The sequence below is a fragment of the Myxocyprinus asiaticus genome, chromosome 44, assembly GCF_019703515.2.
Source record: "Myxocyprinus asiaticus isolate MX2 ecotype Aquarium Trade chromosome 44, UBuf_Myxa_2, whole genome shotgun sequence".
NCBI classification, from domain to species: Eukaryota; Metazoa; Chordata; class Actinopteri; order Cypriniformes; family Catostomidae; genus Myxocyprinus; species Myxocyprinus asiaticus.
In genome coordinates this window covers 8,920,048-8,939,230 of record NC_059387.1, presented here as the reverse complement: position 1 = coordinate 8,939,230, position 19,183 = coordinate 8,920,048, and the positions used below count along the sequence as shown (strand labels likewise).

The following is a 19,183-nucleotide window of genomic DNA, read 5'->3' as shown; positions in this document are numbered from 1 at the left end:
TAATACTTAAATATAATAAACTGACGACATTTTACCCTGTCTTTTAAAAAAAATATTCTTTAAATAATTATTGCATGGTTCCCACCAACACACACTTTTAAAAATAGTTTATGGGCACTGTGCAGTATTTATATTAAGAATAGCTGTTTTATATTTTATATAAAAATTAAGCATAATTGTTTAAAAATGGCTAAAATTTAAATATAGAAATGCACATATTTTAGAAATTAATACATTTCTTTGGTGGCTGCTTATTTCTATACGTAATAATCATGTATTAGAGAATATTAACAATATTTTTAACATTTTTGGATTTTAAAAATAGTTTTACTTTCAGTTGTTTACTGTCATTTTCTTAGTTGATGCATTGCTTTCGTTGGGGGTGGGGGGAAGTAATAATATTGAAACTTTTATTTTGAAATTCCACATCCGGTTGGAGGCCTGTCAGTTGTGGTTTCATTTTCTCTTGCTTCACACATGGTTGACAGTCTAGGGCTTGATAAAAACACCAGAGTGTTAAAATCCCGCTGAATTCCTGACAGAAACCTTCAGTGTGTGTTTGTACAATGCTGGAGGACTCAAACACGCGCCATCCCTTTATCAGCGAATGATAGACACGCTCAGATCATCTGAAGCGCTGCGAAATGTGAGTGTTATTGAGGGCTGAGGCGCGGATGTTTGTGATAATGCAGGATTAGCTGATTACAGATGAACTACAGCCTCTATTTGTCTTTAAAAAAAAACATACAACTGCTGTTAAACGCATATCACAGCAGTTCTTTTAGGCTGATCATATTTGACTGTGTTAGTGGTGAGAAAGCGAGCAGGCCAGCTGACCTTGCATCATCAGACTGCTGAGAAGTGTGTTTAATGATCAGTACATGACAGATCAGGCTCTTTATAGTAGTATATGTTTGTTTTTAGTACCATAGTTGCCATCACTTTTCCATGGCACCACCACAGTACTTTTTAAAGGGAGGTTAGAGTTTGCCTACATAGTACATTGAAATCTTATTAATAAAAAAAGAAAGAAAGAAAAAAAAAAGAAGAAGAAGGGAATATGCTGTTTTCCATGATATGTCCCCTTTAATGTCTGCTTACTCCACCGGGATCATTGGTTTTTATTAAAGTCTTTGTTAATACTTCCATCTGGGGAGAATTGCATTCAGCAAAATTAGATTGCATGACATCACAGGTATAGTTTATGACGCTGCAGGTGCATACTTAATGCATGATTTTTATTCATTTTATTTGAGTTGCAAAGGTTCAATCCCACTAACATGATCGCCTAATACCCATCTGTTTTATCTTCTCCCTCCATTCATCCGTTCACATCTTCCTCCATGTTATTGTAGGTAGTGAGAATGCTGTAATGCACTCCATGCCTGCAGCTTTTCCTTTCTTCATGCTCATGTTTGTGAACCGATAGATGGTGTTGTTTTGTTCAGTGCTGGACTGTGGCCCCGGGCCCCTGCTGAGATCTTCATCACTTTAAGCGGTCCTCTGAGGATGTGTCTGCTTTGTATATCATTCAGTGCTCTCCATACCTGGTATTTGTTTTTCTTTTGCATGTCCTTTATTTACAGTTTATTTATTTTTTTCATATACATTTAAGATGCTGAAGCTGACACTTTCTGTTGTATGTTGTTTTGGATAATGGCTTGCTTGCTTTTTTGATAGTGAATTTAACTTTTAATTTTGACACTTCATGAACTCCCCTAACATATTTGTGTTACATTAAAATGCCACCCATCACCTGTGCTAAAATCTGCAAATAAGGTGTTGAGTGAATATTAAGAAAAAAGGTCCAAAAGATTTTTCACCCCAAAACCTACAGAAAAAACATGAATATAAAGTAATGAATAAAGAAAATGAAGCCTATTTTGAGACCATTTAGGTCTTAAAATGCATTTTTTTGCATTAGGCCTGTGACATTATTTTCATCACAGATAAGCACATTTCTCCCCATATTGTCAATTTTTGTCATGTAAAATACATTTCTTGTTACTGTAATGTGAAAACAATCTCCTTGTCGTTACTGCAATGTAAAAAAAAAAGTTAAATTCTCACTACTGTAGCGAATGAAATCTCATTCACAATACTGTAATGCAAAAAAAAAAAAAAAAAAATCTCATTCACAATACTGTAATGCAAAAAAAAATAAATAAAACAAAATCTCATTCACAATACTGTGATGCAAAAAAAAAAAATCTCATTCACAATACTGTGACGCAAAAAAAAAAAAATCTCATTCATAATACTGTGATGCAAAAAAAATAAAAAAATCTCATTCACAATACTGTGATGCAAAAAAAATAAAAAAATCTCATTCACAATACTGTGATGCAAAAAAAAAAAATCTCATTCTCGCTACTGTAATGTGGAAAAATCTCATTCACTATACTGTAATTGAAAAAATATAATTCTCATTACTGTAATGTGGAAAGATCTCATTGACATTACTGTGATGCAGAAAAATGTAATTCTCACTTTTGTAATGTGTAAAAAATGTCACAGATTTTTAATATGGAAAAATCTCTTCCTGTTATTCAAAAAAATAAAATAAATCCCATTCTCGCAACTCTAATGCAGAAAAATCAAATTTACATTATTGTAAAAAAATCTAATTCTCGCTACTGTAATGCGGAAATATCTCATTGACATGACTGTAATCTGAAAAAAGTCTAATTCTTGCTACTGTAATGTGGAAAAATCTCATTCTCGCTACTGTAATCTGAAAAAAAAATCTACTTGATACTTTAAAGCAAAAAAATAAAAATAAAAAAATAATTCAAATTACTGTAATACAGTAATGAACAACTTTCTGTTCTTTCACTTTTTAATAATATAAATTCAGTACACCAAATACTACCATGATTAGAGCTGTCACGATTATGAAATTTGGCTGGCAATTAATTGTCAAACAAATAATTGAGACTATGACGATTAATTGTCTGTTTTAGGGCTTTCACGATTAATTGTCATATTTCTTAAGGTGCATGTGTGCTTCATACACCTTAAGAAGTCATTTTTACATATTTAACTTCAAATATATAAATCAAATAATAAAAAGGGATATGATTTCCTTTAAAGACTTAAAAAACGTACGAATGATGTGAAAAATAATGTTTTAAACATCAAAATATTTCTAAAGTATTTCTAAATACTTATAACTTTAATTTCACAGTGTCATTAACACTGTGTGTATGAACCTGCTATGGCCGATAACATTTGCCATGAAGCCGGAGCGCTATCAAAGTTTATATTTGTTTGTTTATATTGTCGCGGCAGTGTGTCTCGAGCCTCTACTGATGGCGCACGCATCGGAGCGCTTCCAAAGCGGTTCACGCGCTCTGCTGGACAGGAGCTGCTCTTTATATATTTTTATTGATGGATTTATATATTCGCTTAAAATTCCCTTAGTTGGCCGTGTGATTGTAATTTGAAGTGCACGATAACCGCAGTTAGATCAAATAACCGCAATCAGACCATTATTTAATAATCGCGACAGGCCTAACCATGATCAATACATATATTTGCAGTTTACAAAATCTACTTTACAATTTAAATTATATATACATATTTTTGTTGTTCAGATTGCAAATTCAGATTGCAGTAGGCTACAGTCAGTTGGTGGAGGAGGCTTAATTGTCATGAAAATGTCACAACACAAACTTTGTACAAAATCTAATTTATAATTGGTTTATTTTTTATTAAGATGACATGTTACCTGGATATTCTTTATGGTTTTCGTGACATTCACTATGACATTCAATTGGAGTCAGATTCACCTGTTCAGTATTTCAGAATTTTATAGCATCATCATTATTATGATGTACGCTTAACTGGTATTAAATCAACACCTAGAGCAAAGACAGCAAATTCCTCAAGTTTTTCATCGACAAAGACTACTTATTCGCCTCCTTTTCAATATTTAGCTTGTTATTTACACATTACATCCAGGAATAGGTGATACTGTATAGTATACAACAAAGTTCCCATTATTTTCATCCATTGCAGTGGAACGGGGCAAACCCTGCCATGTGTTTGCTTAGTTTCAGGTAGGAAGTGCATCGGGACGTCACTGAGGAGTGATGCCTGTTGAAAGTGGAAACAGTGCAGCCGCCCGTCAAGTCAAACAGAAGCGCAAGTCGCACAGTCTCTCCATTCGGAGGACCAACAGCACGGAGCAGGACAGACCAGGCATGCAGAGAGACATGCTGGAGGGACAGGTGGGGACTTTTGTTTGTTTGTTGCTTAAACACTCATGTAAACTAGTATGATCATAAGTCACTTGATAGATCCAGGGTTGAAGTTTGTGGTTACAAACGCTAAAAGAAAACATTGTAAGAAGCATGCTGTCATCCCTAGGTGTGCACTCAGAAATGACACCAAGCCAGTTCTGTGACATTGTTTTTGAATTTTTTCTTTTTTTGTAAACATCAAGTCTTGACTGCTGGGATATGCATGCATTATGTTTTGTTGAATATTGTTACCATAAAGAACATTATGTATGTTAATGTTAACATATAGAACCTCATTGTAAGATATTACCAATATTTTTTTTAATTAAGTTGTTTTTCAGTGAGAGTTTCAGGAAAGTATTTCAATAGACATGTTGGAAATATCTAGGAAGCTGCTGTTGACTTGTTCAGAGTCTTTACTGAGAGAGATTCAGTCAGGTTTGGATGTGTACAAAGGTGTGAACAGTGGTGTCGTGATAGAAATGTAATGTCAAAGTCCAAGCAATACGTGGTGAATACCAATGGCATGAGTTAAGCATTTCTGTCAATGAGTAGTTTCTCCATTGATTGAATATTGTAATGTATCCATGGAATTCAGATAGTCTAACACACATTTGTCTTAAACAGGTCTGTTATCAGTATGCAAATATTACTGTAGTATGTTAATGATAAGAGATGCTTCTACTCACGTAAATCACTAGATCAGGCGACGGTTTCACATTTCCAATTCCAGTAAAGAAGTTTGACAATCTTTATCATGCAAAAACAATGCAAGAATGTAGTTTGTTTAATAGAAGTAGCCAGGGTGCAAATTACATAAGGTTTTTTTTTTTTTTTTGGGTATGCTGAACCCCCATTAAAGCCTCAGCTTTCTGCTGACTGAAGTGGAACTCACTGTTGAAGCCCATGCACCTCAATGTTCGACATGTTGTGCAGTCTGAGATGCTATTCTGCTCACTACAATTGTACAGAGGGTTTATCTGAATTACCGTAGCCTTAAGCCCCGTACACACATGCAGCAACTTTATCACTTGATGTCCCTAGTTTCTGTACTGTGAGTCTCTAGTGGGCGTTCTAACGTTATTGGTGAACTACACTTCTGGCCATATCTTTAAAAATTGTGATTACATATAAGATACATTGCCAAATCAAGATATAATTCTAATTTGACTAGGAATTTGATTTCTTGTCGCTAAAAAAATTACATTCTGATGTGGAGTGTGTTGTTACATAAACTACAGCAGTGCTCAATGCATTTAATCATTAACCAGATTAGCGATCTATCAGTGTACAAAATGTATGACTCAAACCCACTCAGACATTAACCGAGGCTCTTGACCCGTATCTGCATGATTCTATGCATTGCACTGCTGCCACACAATTGGCTGATTAGATAATCACATGAATAAGTAGGTGTACAAGTGTACCTTATAAAGTGGTCACTGAGTATATATATAGCCACAACATTAAAACCACCTGCCTAAAATATTGTGTAGGTCCCCCTCATGTGGGGACATAAACAGCTCTGACCTGTCGAGGCATTGACTTCACAAAACCTCTGAAGGTGTCCTGTGATATCTCACACCAAGACGTTAGCAGCAGATCCTCTAAGTCCTGTAAGTTGCGAGGTTGGGCCTCCATGGATCGGACTTGTTGGTCCAGCACATCCCATAGATGCTCAATCAGATTGAGATCTGGGGAATTTGGAGGCCAAGTCAACACCTTGAGCTCTTTGTCATGTTCCTCAAACCATTCCTGAACAATTTTTGCAGTGTGGCAGGGCACATTATCCTGCTGAAAGAGTCCACTGCCATCAGGTAATATCATTGACATGAAAGGGTGTACGTGGTCTGCAACAATATTTAGGTAGGTAGTACGTGTCAAAGTAACATCCACGTGAATGCCTGGACCCAAGTTTCCCAGCAGAACATTGCCCAGATCATCACAATGCCTCTGCCAGCCTGTCTTCTTCCCATGGTGCATCTTGCTGCCATCTCTTCCCTAGGTAAATGACGCACACTTACCCGGCCATCCACATGATCTAAAAGAAAACGTGATTCATAAGACCAGGCCACCACCTTCCATTGCTCCATGGTCCAGTTCTGACGCTCACGTGTCCATTGTAGGTGCTTGCTGCGGTGGACAGGGGTCAGGATGGGCACTCTGACTGGTCTGTGGCTACACAGCCCCATACACAGCAAGCTGAGATGCACTGTGTGTTCTGACACCTTTCTGTCATGGCCAGCATTAAGTTTTTCAGCAATTTGTGCTACAGTAGCTCTTCTGTTGGATCAGACCAGATGGGCTAGCCTTCGCTCCCCACGCGCATCAATGAGCCTTGGGCGCCCATGACCCTGTCGCCGGTTCACCGGTTGTCTTTCCTTGGACCACTTTTGGTAGGTTCTAACCACTGCATATGGGAACACCCCACAAGACCTGCTGTTTTGGAGATGCTCTGAACCAGTTGTCTAGCCATCACAATTTGGCCCTTGTCAAAGTCGCTCAGATCCTTACGTTTGCCCATTTTTCCTGCTTCAAACACATGAAATTCAAGAACTGACTGTTTACTTGCTGCCTAATATATCCCACCCCTTGACAGGTGCCATTGTAACGAGTTAATAAATGTTATTCACTTCACCTGTCAGTTGTTTTAATGTTGTGGCTGATCAGTGTATACCGTTCATAAAATAACATTTAGATTTTGTTCAGTTATAACAATTTTCTGTTTTTGGTTTCGGCCAAGAATTTAAATTTCGGCACATCGGTACAATAAACGTTTAAGTAACCACAAAAGTTAGATCACAAGTTTATCAAAATGTATTTCCTTCTGGCATTAAATAGTCACTTGTGTACAAAAGTATCAAGCATCAGCTGCTTGAGCTAAGTAATATCGCACAGTACATCGAAAATTCATTACTAGTCATAATTATGTAAGGCTTTGGTTTACTTCGTTTTTCAGCGTGAGTTTTGTCTCGCACACGGTCGAGCACTTCTAGCTTTCAAAGTGTACTCTTTTGACCACGAGCAGTATGGACATTCGTTACATGCGCACTAAGACTGCTCTTTGCTCTTTAGTACAATCAACGTCAGGCGCATGCACCAATGATGCCCTTGAGACAACTGTCAGTAGTGTCTGGAAAAAACTGGGCTGCATACTCCTTTACAAAAACATCTAGAGTTGCTGCAAACTTGCTGCAAATTCATCACTCGTTATTTTTGCATGCAAATGAGCTTTGTGGCAAACTTTTAACTGTCTTTTAACTTAAGATTTGCTGCAGGTTCATCACTACCGATGAGGAGCTGCAAACTTCTGGCAAATGTTTGCGGTGAATAGCAAGCTCATTTGCATGTGAAAATAATGAGTGGTGAATTTGCGGCAAGTTTGCCAGAACTTTAGATTTACTGTTGATGGCGAAAGTTGCATTACACGGTCCTTGCGCAAGGTGTACCAACATGCAGAAAACCAAAGTATATTTTAACCTCTACACATCACAAGAATATAACAAAAAAGAATTTGTTGAGTGTTGGCGTTTGGCTAACTGAACTATGGTCGTCACAAGGCAACTAGCACATTGTGAAAATGTATTCCAGAAATTCCTTTAAAATTTGGTCCCCATGTAAGTTGAATAATTCACACACTGAAACATAAACCTACATTATATAAGTACGCAAACATACGTGCAAATGATTGCTAAAAGCAAGCGCATTTTATTTTCACTAGCTATATACCCAGCTAGCTATAGCTAGCTGTAAACACAGTTTAATTAGCTTTAATTATCTTTCTCTGCGAGATTATCTTCAAACTGGTGCTCCACCATGAGAGTAATTACCCAAAAAAGAAAACTGACTACAGAAGAAGAAAGATTATCGGTATGCTAATGTACTCTGTTGTGCCTCTTGTGGCAGTGCATATTCATTCAAAACTTTAGTTGGTTTGCTTTATAGATTATATTTTTTTATACAGTAGTCCAGTTAATGCTAGTCTGACTTGAGAGTTGAGACATGATGCTTTTTCAGTTTGGCCGTCTGTTTTATTGATACTCCGTTGTGGGGTATCTATAGCTTGTACTTTCCAAACCCTTCTATGGTCTATAGCCTCATCCATTTTTAAAGAGCAGTGCCCCGATTGTTCCATCTATTCCTCTGTTGGGTCATTTCTGATTGGCAGTCCCTTCTGTAAACTGTTGACTGGATTTAGACTATACCGCCTTTCACCCTCTCAGTGCTGTCATTATGTCCAGATGCTATGGAGACCACAAGTTTTAGGATTGAGCAGCTTTATAAGAATAGACGGCAAGCTGTTGTTTTTTAATTGGCCTCTCTCTCTCTCTCTCTCTCTCTCTCTCTCTCTCTCTCTCTCTCTCTCTCTCTCTCTCTCTCTCTCTCTCTTTCTCTTTCTTACGTGTGGTAATGACAGAGTGGAACAGTTTACGTAGTGTTGACCCACCACCCTCACTGTTAAACCCCTGTGTTAACTTGGCATGACAGCACATCTTCTTTTCTGTCGTTGAGTAGGCTAGTTAAAATGGACATAACTGGGCAAAACTACACAACAGAAATGTTTGTTTATGGATTGCTTTTCTTTGTGTAGTTTTAATCAGGCTAAAAGACTTTACTCTGAACTTCTTATTCCTGAATGGAGGTAAGTTCGTTTTGTAGATTAGTTTGGTTGATGTTTTGGGCTAGAAATGTCTTAGTTTTTGTGCTTTTTCAGATTTTTTGTCATTTAAAAAGAAATTACGTTTGAGAACAGGCATTATTGATACCAAGGCTTTTAATAGCAGAAAAGCAATCTGTCTTATGTGAAATGTTTTGTTGACTGTGGTGTGTCTCCTGAAAACAGCCTGTTTACATAATTCCCTTAGTGCACTGTGTGTTGTTCAGTATTTTTTTTAATTATTTTTACTCTTTATTTTTAATATGTACGAAATTTAAGTCAAGTGAAGATCTTTATTGTTATTGTACAGGTATATTATATTGTATAGGATTATTTTTTTGACCTTAGCGAGGTGGTTTCATTAAATTTTAATGTATAGGTATAGAGAAGTATGTAATAGATTTGTATAAACAGAAGTAAATAAAAAGTTTAAAATTAAAGAGACATATGTATAAAGTAGGGCTGTCAATCATTAAAAAAATTAATCTCTGTGATTTCCATTTAAGGCTTTAAAAAGTTATAATTGACACGAAAAATAATGTTTTAAATATCAAAATATTTTTGGGCAACTTTAGTTTTGGTAAATTTTACATTTACACTGTTGTTTTTGGAGCTCATATATTTATATTATATTTAAAAAAAAAATAGAAAAATGTTGTATATTATATAATATTATATGCAATAGTACAATTTTTTGTTGTTGTCCTAATTCACTTATTTTATTTTATTAATATTTTTATTTTAATGCTCTTTGATTAAACCCATTATCCCTTGTTTTTCATGAATCAAAAGCTTTGAGATTGTTTAATCATTTTATCACTCCACAGAAATAGAGTAAGCGTGCGTCTCCTCTGTGTCATGGCGTGTCATTAACACTGTGTGTATGAAGTATGAAGCATTTGCCATTACATGATCGTTTAAAATGAAGTCACTATCAAAGTTTATATTTGTTTGTTTATATTTTTGAGGGAGTTTGGCGTGAGCCTCTGCTGATGGTGTGCACATCAGTGCGCTTGAGTGGTGCTTCCCGCACTCTTCTGGACAGTAGCTGCTCTGGTTGACATCCACAGTGCGGCTCAGTGACGCTGAACTGAATGACACACAAATACGCCGTTGATGGCATTTATACCGGATAAAACTTTCAAACACTTGACTGAAATGTTTCTCATGATCTTAAAAATCTTTTGATCTGAAGGCATATGCTTAAATGTTTGAAATTAGTTTTGTAGACAAAAATATAATTGTGCCACCATATTAATTTATTTCATTATAAAACTAAAATTTAATTAAAAAAATGGATGACTTGGACCAAATAATAAAGAAAAGCAGCCAATAATTGCCCAACATAGATGGGAACTCCTTCAATACTGTTTAAAAAACATCCCAGGGTGATACCTCAAGAAGTTGGTTGAGAAAATGTCAAGAGTACATGTCTGCAAATACTAGGCAAAGGGTGACTACTTTGAAGATGCTAAAATATAACACAGTTTTGATTTATTTTGGATTTTGTTTAGTCACAACATAATTCCCATAGTTCCATTTATGTTATTCCATAGTTTTAATGACTTTACTATTATTCTAAAATGTAAAAAATAATAAAAAAAAATTAAAATAATTATAATAAAGAATGACTGTTTCAAAACTTTTGACCGGTAGTGTATATTTGCTTAAAATTACTTTATTTTGGCATTAAAATGTGATTGGAATTTAAAGTGCACTATAACCGTGGTTAAATCAAATAACTGCAATCAAACGATTATTTAATAAACAGGGCTCGACAATAAGGACTGCCCGATGGCCCGGGGCCAGTGTGAGAGAGATTTGGGCCAGCTGCTAGAACTGTCACTTGCCCGATCGGGCCAGTGCTGCATTTATAACATTAGTGCAAGAAAACAACAAGTGAGAGAGCACAAAAATTACACTGAGCGAACTAACCGACGAGCTAGCACGATTCTATTTAGTTTGCAAAGATGCGCAAGTGCATAATATACTGGACGCGCCAAGGCATAGTCGTGTGCAGACACCGAGTGCACTTTCCTAGTACTGTCCTTGCTCTTTTCCAAGTGTCTTAGCAGCAGCTATTACCAATGTGAAGAAAATTGAAGGGAAAAACCTCCACTTAATGAATTTCGTAGCGGGATTGCACGTCCTGCGCAATCCGTGTTCACAGTGCACGAAATCCCCACATTTTTCGTTTTTACATGTTGGTGAAAAGCAGTAATCCACACATTGGAACACAAGAATTCAACAGTTTCTTTCTATAGGACTGAAAATCCATGTCTCGACATAATAATAGCGTTTGATACGAAAAGAAGCAAAATCACTATGGCTATTAGGCTATTATTATCAGAGCTTTTCAGCTGCAGGGTGAAGATGAATATCATCCTCTTAAAACACCTGTTACATGTCTCATTTCTAGACCATACAGGTATTTTTGTTTTTGTGCTTTTTGCATCAGTCTGTGTTGGTCATTAGGTTGTCTGGTTTCATGTTATATACACATTCTTAATTCACAGATTAGGCCTGAAATCTCCCTAATGTATATTACATGTCACAACCGATTTGGTAGCAAGTCTCTTCTCAGGGATTCATATGTTTATTACATTCAGACAATAATCACAACACAGTGATTAAATCTTTGATCCTGTGTGTGAATACACTACACATGGCCAAAAGTTGCATGACAGCATAACTAAACGGGTGACCAAAAACCCATCATCTGCACAGCAGAACTCTTCACGTAAAAACTCATGTGTATATGGCAGTATGGCTGAGGTTAATATGATGTATTTATGAATTTATATCTGTAAAGTGCTTATATGGGATTACATAAGTCATAAATCATATCTTGCAAATTATAAATGTGATTCAATTTTGTGGGACATTGTCTTAAAAACATAATATATGTAAAAAATATTTATCTTCGGACACATTTTTAAAGCCATGATGGTAAAAACAGCTATTTATCATTTTTGTGTTGGGGCCAGTGACAATTTTGGCAGGGCCAGTAAAAATCTGAAGCACTGGCCCGACCGGGCCAGTAGAAAAAATCCTTAGCGTTGAGCCCTGATAAAAGCAGGCCTACATCATATACACACATTGTGGCAACAAACAAACATTTAGACAATAAAAAAAAAAAGGCAAAATATTGTTTGTTTTATTTCTATATCATTGAACATAATCCTATTATTGGCCTAATCGCATCTATGCTATTTTTAATTGTTGATCTATGTACTCATGCACCAGATGGACGTTTTTGAAGTGTCTCACTTAGGTTGCATCATGTTTTACTAGTTTTCGGCATCTCTAGTCATTAGCGTTGTGTTTTCAAGAATGTGGGTAGTTAAATGTTTTTTTGAAAGGTTTGAAAATGAAAAACGTTTCAAACGTTGTATGCAAAAGCACGTCTGTGGAAGTTTGAGTTGCCAGTTTCTCTCGTTGATTTGACGAGACGTGTTGCTTGTACAGCTGGTGTGCTGACTGCCCCCTGCTGCTGCATCAAGGTGGTACATCAAGCTAGAATTGCTCCAATGGTAGGACATTTTTTATTACAGAATCTTTGTACAGAACGGGGGCATGATTAATCATGTCGTTTAACGCGTTATCTTTCATATACACTGGCGGCCAAATGTTTGGAATAATGTACAGATTTTGCTGTTTCGGAAGGAAATTGGTACTTTAATTCACCAAACTGGCATTCAACTGATCACAAAGTATAGTCAGGACATTACTGATGTGAAAAACAGCACCATCACTATTTGAAAAACGTCATTTTTGATCAAATCTAGACAGGCCCCATTTCCAGCAGCCATCACTCCAACACCTTATCCTTGAGTAATCATGCTAAATTGCTAATTTGGTACTAGAAAATCACTTGCCATTATATCAAACACAGATGAAAGCTATTTGGTTCATTAAATGAAGCTTAACATTGTCTTTGTCTTTGTTTTTGAGTCACCACAGTATGCAATATACTGGCATGTCTTAAAGTCAATATTAGGTCAAAAATGGCAAAAAAGAAACAGCTTTCTCTAGAAACTCGTCAGTCAATCATTGTTTTGAGGAGTGAAGGCTATATAATGCTTGAAATTGCCAAAAAACTGAAGATTTCATACAAAGGTGTACACTACAGTCTTCGAAGACAAAGGACAGCTGTCTCTAACAAGGACAGAAAGAGATGTGAAAGGCCAGATGTACAACTAAACAAGAGGATAAGTACATCAGAGACTCTAGTTTGAGAAATAGATGCCTCACATGTCCTCAGCTGACAGCTTCATTGAATTCTACCCGCTCAACACCAGTTTCATGTACAACAGTAAAGAGAAGACTCAGGGGTGCAGGCCTTATGGGAAGAATTGCAAAGAAAAAGCCACTTTTGGAACAGAAAAACTAAAAGAAAAGGTTAGAGTGGACAAAGAAACACAGACATTGGACAACAGATAATTGGAAAAGAGTGTTATTGATCTTAACCCCATTGAGCTTTTGTGGGATCAGCTAGACTGTAAGGGGTGTGAGAAGTGCCCGACAAGACAGCCACATCTATGGCAAGTGCTACAGGAAGTGTGGGGTGAAATGTCACCTGAGTATCTGGACAAACTGACAGCTAGAATGCCAAGGATAATAATGTAATAGTAATTTTTCACGTTATTAATGTCCTGACTATACATTGTGATCAGTTGAATGCCACTTTGGTGAATAAAAGTACCAATTTCTTTCCAAAAGAGCAAAATCTGTTCATTATTCCAAACTTTTGGCCGCCAGTGTAATTAATCACACTAAATTAACATGTTAAATCAACAGCCCTAATTATTGAAAGATAGGACGTATACAAAAAGTACACCAAATAATAAAAATGAAGGTTCGATGTGAGTGGAATGAGTAGACCAAGGCAGTGCAAAAGGTTTGTATATGTGTTTAAACCAAGGCAGATTTCAAGGCAACATATTATGTACGAGCTACAAAGAATGGTACAGATTTTGTAGAAACTCTTTTATCCTTTGTTGCTGTTTATGTTTGAAGATTTTGCCATGACAGAATCTCAATATTTGCAATACAGATGATTTTGAATTTATTTCTAGGATTCCAAGTTGCCAATGGCTTTGCGGAGCAATTTACTGGACCTGTTCGGACAGATTGAACGCGAGTTTGAAAATCTCTACATTGAAAACTTGGAGTGTGAGTATTAACCAAATATCTTGTTCATAATCAGATTTGTGCATGACTTGACCTCTTTTACATGATTTATACTTAATGTCATGATGATAAGACAACATTTTTACTTTTCACTGTCCGTGTTACACAAACATGCTGCTATTATTAATTAATGTACGGTCGGTCATTATGGCACAGAACAGTACACCTCCCTTAATTAGTGTTTTGTTAATGTGACCAAATATTTTATTTGAGCTGTCAAGTCGAGATGTCTGATATTGTGCTGTTAACTGTGCAGTGCGAAGAGAAATTGAATCGCTAAACGAACGTTTGGCTGGAGAAGGACAGACAGTCGATGGCGGTGATCTGAGCAAAGGAGCCTTGAAAACAAAAGGTACATGCAAAACAAAACCCACATTTAGCTTTTGTTTAACATCTGTGCTCAATATCAGATCATTGAACAAGCTTTTGAATAAATAATAATGCTGACATTTGATGGCTCAAAGAAAACAATTTAATAACTTTTTGCCTAAAGCAATGTCCTCATCTGAAAGTTTACGATGACATTTAACAATGATTAATTATGTATCTAGGTTGCTCTGAATTGGCTTCAAGTTTTTCCAGAGTTATAGAGGCCTCATACACACCACAATGTTTGGCAACTGCAATATAAATACAGAATGAATCCCCTGCTAGTTATCATAAACATGTATGGCAACAGTTTAAGCTGCTTGGTGTTTGATATTTGTGAATAAAGAAATATTAGCGAACAAAGACACCAATGCTTGGCAGTTTTTTTGGGGAGTGAATTAGTTGTAGAATTTGGCTGTAAATTACTTATTACTTAACCTTGTGTAGTGGCAGTGTGTATGTGGGTGAAATCAACTTTTTATTTAATTGCACCAATAATCTTTTACATCCTTGTTCACAGCTAGTCACAGCACAAGCCAGCTGTCCCAAAAACTGAAGACGACATACAAGGCCTCCACAAGCAAGGTATGATTATATCTATGGGGTTCTCACCAGCTAAAACACTGGCCAAAATTGACATGTTGTTGTGGGTCCTGCTCAGACTATTTCTCTTGGTAAACAGGACTAATCTCTATATAAAGACTTAATATCACAGGGCAAAGTCTGGTTCTTTCTTGCCAGTAAACCGAATTTGCTGCTTTACTGGTTCTGTAGATACTTAAGAATTAAACAAGTTAGGCTTGTTAGCATACCAACATTTCAGCGGTCAATAGTCAACAGTACCAGTGGAAAAAAAAAAAAAAAACTTCTATTAAGAAGGCCAAAGTGTTATCATACTTTATCTCTTTACGAATCCTACTATGGTAAATGCTTTATTCATGAATATGAATTATTTTGTGATGTTCACCCAGAAGTCATAACTGATTTGCTGAAAAGCATATGTTGTAATGTGGGTGTTAGTATGCAAATGTTGCTTGCTAATGTGGTCTTCCTCATGACCAAGCCTTCACCATAGTAGGATTCGTAACTGGCACCATCTAGTTTGTTGGTCGTGTATCCATACTGTTGAAAAACTGGGATTGTTACTTTTTAAATCTTAGACTTAGTACTGGAAGAAAGAGTTCACCCAAAAATGAAAGGTATGTCACAATGTACTCACCCTCATGTCGTTCCAAACTCAAATTTCTTTCGATTTTATACTAAACACAAAACGAGAAATTTTTATGAACATCTGGCTTATCTTTTAAATACAGTGTAATTGATAATGCCTCACTTTAAAGCTTAAAAAAGGACTCAGTATCATAAAAGTAACCTATGAGACTTGTGCATCATATTCCTTCTGAACTATTCGTCTTCTGAATTTTATTCATGTTTCAGTGAAAATCTTGACGTCCCTTTAGAGAATCTTGTTCACAGTGGCATTCTTAAAAACGCTAAAAACAATGCATGTTCTCGCATGCCCCTAGTTTGTAACGACATGAGGATGAGTAAATTATGAAAGAATTTTCATTTTGAGGTGTAAGACAAAACCGACATTTAGCTTTTGTTTCACATTGGCATTCATAATATCAGATCATTGAACAAGCTTTTGAATGAATAATAATGCTAATGTAATAATAATAAAAAAATAAAATAAAATGGTTCAAAGAAAGCTATTTTATAACTTTCTGCCTGAACTGACTGTTTAAGATGAAGTTTCACTATGATTAACTCTAACCCCAATTCCAAATATGTTGGGACAGTATGAAAAATGCTGATAAAAACAAAAAGGAGTGATTTGTAAATTATACTCACCCTTTGCTATATTGAAAGCACCACAACTACACATTATATGATGTTTTACATTGTGATTTATTTATTTATTTATTTTTTTAAAATGTACAGTAATTTCAAATCAGATGATTGCAACACTCTCCCAAAAATTTGAGACCGGGGCAATTTAAGACTAATAACAATTTGACGAGTTGAAATAACAAGGCAATGTGAAACTGGAGATGTTAAACAGGTGAGGCAATTGTGCCATAGTACTGTACATTGTATAAGGAGCCTCCTTCAACAGCCTAGACCTTCAAGAGCAAGGATCGCTCAAGACTTGTAAATTTGCCAACAGATGCTTCAGCAAATAATCCAGTACTTTGAGAACATTGTTCCCCAAAGACAAATTGGAAGGATTTTGGGCATTTCACCCTCTACAGTGCACAATATAGTTAAAAGATTCAAGGAATCTGGTCAAATCTCGGTACGTAAAGGGCAAGACAAAAACCACTTCTGAATGCACATGATCTTTGATCCCTCAGACATCACTGTCTTAAAAATTGTCATACATCTGTAATGGATATCATGAACATGAGCTTGGGATAACTTTAGTAAACCTTTGTTAGTCAACACCACTTGCTGCTGCATCCACAGATGCAAATTAAGACTTTACTATGCAAAGCAGAAGCCATACATCAACACTGTCCAGAAGTGCTGCCGACTTCTCTGAGCTCGGTCTCATCTGAGATGGAAAGTAGAACAGTGGAACTGTGTTTTTTGGTTCGAAGAGTCCACATTTCAAAAGGTTTTTGAAAAATACAGCCATTGTGTTATTCGGGCTAAAGAGGAAAAGGGCTAGGGCTAGGGGTGTGTCAGTGCCCATGGCATCGGTAACTTTCACATCTGTGAGAACACCATTAATGCAGACAGATATGTACAAAATTTGGAGCAACATATACTGCCTTTTCCAGGGACATCCCTGCATTTTCCAGCAGGACAGCTTCAAATCACATACTGCCCAGATTACAAGTGAATGGCTGTGTAAACAGAAAGTGCGGGTGTTTGATTGGCCTGCCTGCAGTCCTGACCTGTCTCCAATTGAGAATGTGTGGCACATTATTAAGCGCATTAGATGGCAATGAAGACACCGGACGATTGTGCAGCTGAAGACCTACATAATGGATGAATGGAGGAAAATTTCACTTTCTAAACTTTAAAGAGCACCTATTATGGTTTTTCAAATATTACCTTTCATGTAATGTGTTATATAGCTGTTTGTGAATGTAAAAAAGTCTGCAAAGTTTCAAAAATCAAAGTGCACGACAAATGGAGTTATTGACTCCCAAAAGAAGTAACCGATTCTGAACACCTGCAACGGGTCGTTAGTAATTCCAGACTTACTTCCTGTACTAACCTACTTAATTTGGTAACAAAAAACCCGCCTCTGGTCTTCATTGGCTGCTCGCGAACAGCTTTGACCCGCCCTCAAACGCTACACTAAGCGGTAGACCAATCACAACCGACTGGGACATCTGACCAATCAGAGCAGAGTAGGCTCACTGAATGGAGGAGTTTAGAACTGGGAAAAGAAGGTAATGCTGCAATTTAAATTATGAGCACATTAAAGTGTTTTTTGACCTTGGATGCATGTAAATCTATTGTATGAGACCTTTAAAACAAAATTAGGCACGTTTAAAAACCATAATAGGTGCTCTTTAACAATTTTGAGTCTTCAGTGCCCAAATGCATAATAAGTGTTATTAGAAGAAATGGTGATGTTTCACAGTGGTGAACACTCGACAGTCCCAACTTTTTTGGAGTGTGTTGCAATCATCTGATTTGAAATTACTGTACATTAAAAAACAAAACAATAAAAACAATGAAATTCACAAGGTAAAACATCATATATAATGTGTAGTTGTAGTGCTTTCAATATAGCAATGGGTGAGTATAATTTTCAAATCACTCCTTTTTGTTTTTAATAGCATTTTTCATACTGTCCCAACTTTTTCAGAGTTGAGGTTGTATTACTTTAGAAACTTTTGACATCCCCAGAACAAACTATTTTAAGTGGTTATTTAAATTTCTATGTTTTGTCTATGTGAAAAAAAAAAAAAAGTGATTCTGTGCTTAAATGCATTTTAGTAGAGCTGAGTTCTTTATCTTTTCAAATTCTGGTTGGTTTCAACGATACAATCTACCTATAGTTCCACATACACATTTTATGCGTTTTATCTTTGTAAGAGGTTGTAAATGTGTTTATATATATATATATATATATATATATATATATATATATATATATATATATATATATATATATATATATATACAGTATATATAGATAGATAGATAGATAGATTAAACAGTGGGGCATTTTGAAAGTTGGTTTCAAGTGCCACAATTTACCTGAACTTGCAATGTTTGTATTGTTAATCCAACATTTTTTTAATTTATATTTTCTATTAGTGCAATTTTACGTGCTTTTTTTTTTGTTGTATCAAAGACAAGTGTCATTAATGTACATCCATAGTGGCCTGTCACAATATTGAATAGTGCCAATTCAAAAACATTTTTAATGCTTTGGTCCTCATAGATTAAAATTGTTTCTTTTCTCTCGGTCTCACTGATATAGCGCTCAAATTCATTCCCGGGGAAAGTAGGTGGACCTCGCAACTTCAATGTGGGGAACTGGGAGTTATGGGGTGGAGACTCATGGGTAATTCAGTCCTCAGTGTGCCAAAATGCATGAACTATCCAACAGTTGGGGGTCATAACCCAATAATGATGTGCTTTGGCAATAAACCAAATAGCCATCAATTTGTGCTTATCTGGCTACACACTAATTCAGCATTATCCAACATGCAGATAGGCGAAATATTAATATCTTGTAAGAATTTATGAA

General features: G+C 36.1%; 1 protein-coding gene across 6 annotated transcripts in view; it reads left to right on the top strand.

Annotated features, from left to right (window-relative positions):
• Positions 1-453: 453 nt before the first annotated feature.
• LOC127434273 (WD repeat-containing protein 37) overlaps positions 454-19,183 on the top strand; it is a 67,184-nt gene continuing 48,454 nt past the window's right edge. Inside the window, exons 1-6 of one of the 6 annotated variants that reach the window (XM_051686892.1) lie at positions 454-646; positions 1,449-1,550; positions 4,056-4,232; positions 13,980-14,076; positions 14,351-14,446; positions 14,984-15,048. In XM_051686892.1, coding sequence (XP_051542852.1) covers positions 4,095-4,232; positions 13,980-14,076; positions 14,351-14,446; positions 14,984-15,048 — 396 coding nt within the window. In that variant the 5' untranslated portion in view covers positions 454-646; positions 1,449-1,550; positions 4,056-4,094. The other 5 variants (XM_051686890.1, XM_051686889.1, XM_051686888.1 and 2 more) reach the window with 5 other exon arrangements.